Consider the following 6627-nt stretch of genomic DNA (forward strand, 5'->3'; position numbering starts at 1 on the left):
AAAAAAAAGTGACAAAAAAGACACGGGAGGGGCAATTTTCAATTCTAAACATAAAGAAGCTTTTGATCTGTATTTTTCATCATAATAAAAATGCAGGGGCAACAATCAATTTTGATCATAAAAAAGCTTTTGATTTGTCTAGTTCTTTATAGCTCAAAAAAAAAAAAAAATCCTGCTAACTGATTCAGATCTTCATACATTATAGAAAGTTACTTTATTCATGGATATGTAACCAAATAATTTTAAGCTTTGTCCCTCCATGGAAATCCATGAGCATAAACAAAGGGTTTCCAATAAAAAAGGATATACACAATGAATGTGTTGATTTTTTAAAAGCTGTATTTCTCTATAAAATTTAAAGGAAAATAGCCAGTAAAGCGAATGACGAATGTCGTGACACTGTGTTGATGAAGTTGTATTACAGTGTAATAAGGCATGAATCATCTTCCAAAAAGTTGGGAAAACCAGAGTTCACGGACCGAGGTACCTTTCTGAGGCTCTGTGTCATTGGTGACATCTTTACCCTGCCGTCATCCTGCTTCTTGGGCTCAGCAACGAAGTACTTTACGCCCACAAGGTCACCAACTTCGCTGATAACCTGACAAGAATCAATTTATAATTGTCAACAGAACTTACAAAGGCGTCCCACTAGTTTCTGACCAATCATAATCATAAATTTGTATAATCTATAGGTAAATGGATATGAACCCTACTCCAAACCATATTTCTAGTTAGGCCAACATGTTATGGAAAGCGACTTTCAAATAAACTGTTTCATAATGAACAATCTATTCACCTCTAGAGCTTTTAACAGGTCTTCCCTGGTGTGAGAAGCAGATATGCAAATACGTGCCCTCGACAACAGTAGTGGGGTTGCTGGGAAAGCAACTATGACAACCGCGACCTGCAATAGCACCATTGATATAAGTAAAGATCACAATACGCGAACTTGTTACAAACAGAACTTGATATACTAACATTCCGTTTTAGGCACTCTCGAGAAAAGGCAGGGACTTTTGATGGATTGTAAAGCATGATGGACATTACTGGAGAGTCTATGTCTCCTAAAACCTGAAATCCCATCTTCTCCAATTCTGATCTGAAAAAGTTGCTGTTCTCACGAATACGTGCAAGTTTCTGAGCCCCTGCAGACAAAAACTCCATAATTTAGCGGATGATGATTAATCTATATTTAATATGCTGCTGCAATTTATTTTTTTATTTTTTTTAGAGAACAATATCCGCGAACCTCTACTAGAACCATCTTCCCCAAGAATAACCCTTATGGAAGATATAATCTGTTGTGCAGCAGTTGGTGAAATTGCAGTCGCATACAGATGAGCAGGGCATGAGAACTTTAGATATTCAATAATCTCCTGGAAATGATTAAACAGAGGTCAATACAGTAAATGCAGAGCCTAAGCTTGTGACTATGATATCCTCCAACAAAAGCAACAGAAGAAAAAGAGAAATAATAGCAAGGAAGCATTACGCCATACTCTATCAAGGTAAACAAAGCCAATACCCCCAAGGAAAGCATCGTAAATGATGCTATCAAGGTACAAGATCTGACACCAGCATTGCTTTTAGTAACAAACAACTAGAGCACTTTAATTTCACTCTAATATCTCTCGTGTGAATGTTAACATAACCCTTCTCGCGAGCATAAAAACAAGATGCACATTTTATCAGATTAACAAAAAATAGACCTGGTTGTTCATTGTAGGCACATTTTTCAAATAATATATTCAACAAAACCTTAAAACTATTTAAGGGGCAAAAGAACATGATTGGAACCTTGGATGCTGCAATGTAACCACCACATGATCCAAAGGATTTTGAAAAAGTCCCCATCATTATGTCTATATCAGCAGTATCCACTCCTAGAAGCTCACAAACTCCTCTTCCGGACTTCCCAACTGCCCCAATACTGTGAGCCTCATCCAAATAAGTATATGCCTGATTGAGGGGAAAAAAGAATAAACAAGATTTCTCGTCTTTAGATATCGCAGGTATCGAGTTTGACTTACCGAAGTTAACTTAATGTTTTCATACCATGTTGATGCAGTTATGTCAATGAACTTACTGTTCTTTTCATTCATTTGCAAAATAATTACATTTGTAACGAAAGGTAACTTCGAGAGTGACAAACCCTATATTTCTTGCAGACTTGTATGATCTCCGGAAGTTTGCAGAGCTCTCCTTCCATGCTGTATATCCCCTCTACAACGACAATTATTTTTTTCCATGGCCTACGCGTCCGAGGCTGTCCAAAAGCAATTTGTTCCCTCAAAACTTCTTCCAAGTGGGACGGCGCTGTGAAGATAAAAAACTTAAATAATTAGATGCATGGAACGATTAGAAGAGTACTACTTTAGCAGCATTGTAACCCAAATATAAGGCAGATTCTTACTGTTGTGCTGGAAAACTCGCACTATGGCTCCTGATCCTCTAGCACCATTAACAATGGAGTTGTGGTTCAAGGAATCACTAATAATCAACCCACCCTGCGGAAGACATTAATGAGAAATAATAGCACGGTTAAGGGAAATACTGGGTTCGTAATAGTTAGGACTCAGAATTAGATGGGCCAACTACGCGAAGTACTGTCAAGATTAATCAATTGCATGTAAACAAACCTTACGAATCAGGACTGGAAGGACAGCAGAATTTGTGACATATCCCATACCAGTTATCATAGCAGCTGGCTTTCCAACAAATTTAGCAACACATGCTTCTAATTCCACATGTAATATTGTCGTTCCTGATAAAACCAGAGCATCACAAGTAAATATAAATTAGAAATTCAAATGTTAAGTTGTAATTTATTATACATACCACCATCTACGCGAGCGCTACATGTACTTGGAGAAAATTTCTTCAAAGACTCTACAACACGTGGAGTGCAGTATTCATCTGATGCTGCGAACCCAAGGTAGTTGTATGATCCCAAGTTAAGACATTTACTCGTGTTCGTGGTTCGTCTGCACAAAATGCAAGTAATTGGACTGCATTACTGTCATTTACAACAAAATATATAGTTTCTTTCTTATAAACCTTGGACGTAAATAAGAAGTCTGTAAACAAAAGTAGGAAACTCACTTGAGTGTCTTGAATCTATCGTCAGAGTAACGCTCAACCACATCAATCCAAGCATGAGGAGCGCTTGCAATCGGCCGACTAACACAATCCTTTCGATACATGGAAATTTCACAAAAACCATATCAGCTTTGATCTTATTAAAACATCACTAGCTAGTTAGTATTTTCTTAAATCCAAACTTAAGTTTCCAAAATCACTAATAGGGTGTTTCGACGTGTACTCTAAAGTAACATTTTGACTTCTAAAAGTCAAAAAATAAGAAATCAGTTTGGCTATGTTATTTCAAAACAACTTTTAGAAGTTAAAAATTAACCTTTTTATAAGCATCTCTGCTTCTGGTATACAAATGCGCTATAAGCATTTTTCTTAATAATGTTGGGTTGGTACCTTAACATATAACTAGGAACTATGATAATAGTTTCGGATATATAAGAAACCCATTGTAAAAAGGGGAAATTTCAGTTTAATGTTTTTTCTATAATAGTAGTTCATGTCCAAGAAGGAACACTATTTTAGAGCATGGTATTTCTAGCGGTTCACTTGTAGAATGAACTCTTACATGATAGTTAATTTGTAATAGTAGCCGTTTATTTTGAAGAATAATCTCGTAATACTACTTCATTTTGAAGAATGAATTCGTAATGGTAGTTCCTAATTGAAACTTGTTTTGTAGAATGACTTCGTGATGGTGTTCATATCGTAGAATTAACTCATATTATTGGTAGTTCATATTGCAGGAACGATAATTCATTTTGTAAAATGAACTCGTAATGATTAATTATGATAGTTATGTTGTTGAATGAACTCGTAATAAGTGTTCATTATGGAGTCCATATATTGTAACATGAACTCAAAAACGGTAGTTCATATTGTAGAATGAACTCGTGATAGGTATTTATATTGTAAAATGGACTCCTAATGGCATTTCATATGGTAGAATAAACCCGTAATCGTAGTTCATAATATTAGTTCATTTTGTAAAATGAACTCGCATGGTAGCTCATCCTAGGAGTTCATTTTACGAAATGAATTTATTTGATAGTTCATTCAAGCAGTTCACTTTATATAATGAACTAGCTAGACTGTTAATTTATTCAATTAATTCATTTTGTATAATGAACTCATATGGTAGCTCATTTTGTAGTTGATTTTTATCTAAAGGATAACATAAAAATTAAAAGCTTCCATAGATAGCAACAATGTTACTTGCTGAATATATAAAATTTATTATGTTTTGGTTTATGGTTGAAAAAATATTTATTTTTTAATATATTTTACTTATTTTGTGAAGATAGGGAAAAAGGAAATAAAGAGATACTTTTGGCACCCGATATGATGACATCATCCGCTCTTTGTAATGTTCACCATAGGGCCAAATAATAATTATTTGGACCAAATCAAAATATATTTTTAAAAAAGGACCTCAGAATAGTTATACCAAGTCACCAAGACCAAACACACATACCAGGACTGTTCAATAGTTTCTACTTGCAAAAATAGGAAACCTTTATGGACGGAAGGAGAGGGTGGCGTACCCAGGCTGTAGTCCGAGTAAATTTGTAAAAAAGAAATAAATGTGTAGAACCTTTTATGAGACATTGTAATCGTTAGGGGTGAGGATGGGTTGGTATGGGATGGTTTTTGCCTCATCCGCATTCAATCCAATAAATGACGGATTTCAAATTTGGCATCCGCATCCATTCCAATATCCAACGGATTTGCATCCGATGGATGCACGGATTGGATGCGGATGATCCAATAAACTTTTTTTATAATTAAAATTTTGAACTAATAAAATAAAACTAACAAAAATGATTTTGAATATTAATCGATCAAGGAATAAAAAAGAAGAATATGATTTAATTTTGCGTCTCAAGCTCAAGCATAATAATTCTAATGGGTGTGGATGTCCAACGAATTTTTAAGAGTGCATCTGTATCCAATCCAAAATCCGTCGGATCCAAAAAGTTGCAACCGCATCCAATCCACTGGTGAACGGTCCAGATATCCACCCGCAAAAATGTGGTTGGGCCCGATGAAACCACGGATTTCGGGTCAAATGCCACCCACTACTAATTGCTAATTGCTGCGAATTTTTCTCTTTTCCCAGGCATGGTTTTGAATTAGCCCAGCTACAACAAAGCCCATTCGGCCATTTCATAATTTTCACATGCTCTGATTTCTTTTATTTTCTTAACTTTTACGATTTTTACCAGCACCAATCTGATGTATCACATGCAGACGCTTGTTACCAAGCACTCAGATAACTTTTACTAATGTTTGGATATTGCTTAAACTAATCATAACTTGGAAAAAAACTTATTAATATCAAGGTTTTAGAAAAAAGAAAGAAGTAAGCAATGCATCCTCTATGGCCTTCCAATCCAACCAACATTCTCACATCCTAGATGAAACCTCACAACAAACTGTTTTTAGCTATCTGTTCGATTTTGGACTTGTTGTTGTTGTTTGTGATTTTCATATTTTTATATCTTCGAGCGACATAAGATGAATTAATAAAATTATGAAAACACAACCTTGGAGGGATAGGTGCAAGACTTTGGAGATACCAATATAATAGAGTTGCAATTGAAATACTTAATCACATTTTTACTTATCGCAAAATGAAGTAGTATAGGTTTGCAGTTCCATCCCTGAATTACCTGAGCACGAAGATACACACGTCTAAAATAGAAATCTTCGAAACCTAAAGAAACCGGTGCGTATCCCTACACATGTTAGAATAATTAATTAGATACTATAATTTACAAAAAAATATTGCAGATGCATGCAGAAGAAAAAGAAAAAGAAAAAGAAACCTACATGAATATTACTACTGTCTTTCCACCATTCAACTAATTTTCTGAACAGCTCTCTTAGCCGTCCAAAACCAAATAATAATCCAAGACTAAATAACGTTATGAAAGCAGTTGTATATGGAACTTTCATCATCTTCACCTTCTTTTAAATCTCTCTCCGTCAATCTCTTTGTTATTCAAACTCTTTGTTATTCAAACGCAAGAAATATTTTCATATTATTGATGATTGATATTATTAGAACAGAAAACCACATTCTAAGATTGATTTGGGTTTTGACTTCTGATGTTTTTAGAGAGAAAAGACTAAACCAGCTGACAGTCCTGGTAGTTGATGCCTAAATTAACTGATGCGGAGGCTTGTTAAGTATAAAAATAATCTGTCTGATCTAAGTGCCACTAGGGGAGAAGGTTTAGTGAAAAATAAACCAACAACGAGTCATGGTTTTCCATATGCTCTTTACCGAAGAACTATCAGTCCTGATTCTGATGCACAATTTCTACCAATATTTCTCACTTTTCTTCATTGTATGTCTAGTTCTTCTCCGTGTGTTGCACGGGTATAAAAGACGTATCAATCACATAACCAATGTTACCGATCAAAAAGAAAATCACATAACCAATGTTAAATGAAGATGTGGATGTTCTAAGTCCGTAAATCTAAAGTATTAGATTCCTTAATTCTTTCGACATAAAATGATGCACAACA

At 34.9% G+C, this 6627-nt stretch overlaps 1 protein-coding gene across 1 annotated transcript; it reads right to left on the reverse strand.

Annotated features, from left to right (window-relative positions):
- Positions 1-257: 257 nt before the first annotated feature.
- LOC113344451 (long chain base biosynthesis protein 2a-like) lies at positions 258-6227 on the reverse strand. Its single transcript, XM_026588422.1, has 12 exons — positions 5926-6227; positions 5766-5831; positions 3103-3191; positions 2839-2984; positions 2640-2764; positions 2414-2507; positions 2153-2316; positions 1798-1959; positions 1250-1376; positions 979-1145; positions 797-904; positions 258-598 (listed from the first exon to the last, which is right to left on the reverse strand). The coding sequence occupies exons 1-12, from the start codon at positions 6052-6054 to the stop codon at positions 419-421; spliced, it is 1557 nt and encodes a 518-aa protein (XP_026444207.1). The 5' UTR covers positions 6055-6227; the 3' UTR covers positions 258-418.
- Between the last annotated feature and the right edge of the window lie 400 nt (positions 6228-6627).

The sequence above is a fragment of the Papaver somniferum genome, unplaced genomic scaffold, assembly GCF_003573695.1.
Source record: "Papaver somniferum cultivar HN1 unplaced genomic scaffold, ASM357369v1 unplaced-scaffold_76, whole genome shotgun sequence".
Lineage (NCBI taxonomy): Eukaryota > Viridiplantae > Streptophyta > Magnoliopsida > Ranunculales > Papaveraceae > Papaver > Papaver somniferum.

What these genes read in the sequence shown, in the direction of transcription:
- LOC113344451 (XM_026588422.1), bottom strand. Translation starts at nt 6,054, where the DNA reads ATGATGAAAGTTCCATATACAACTGCTTTCATAACGTTATTTAGTCTT. An exon ending in TTCCAGTCCTGATTCGTAAG is followed by an intron (nt 2,508 to 2,639) that starts GTTTGTTTACAT and finishes TGTCTTCCGCAG; the next exon opens with GGTGGGTTGATTATTAGTGA. An exon ending in AAGTCTGCAAGAAATATAGG is followed by an intron (nt 1,960 to 2,152) that starts GTTTGTCACTCT and finishes CCCCTCAATCAG; the next exon opens with GCATATACTTATTTGGATGA.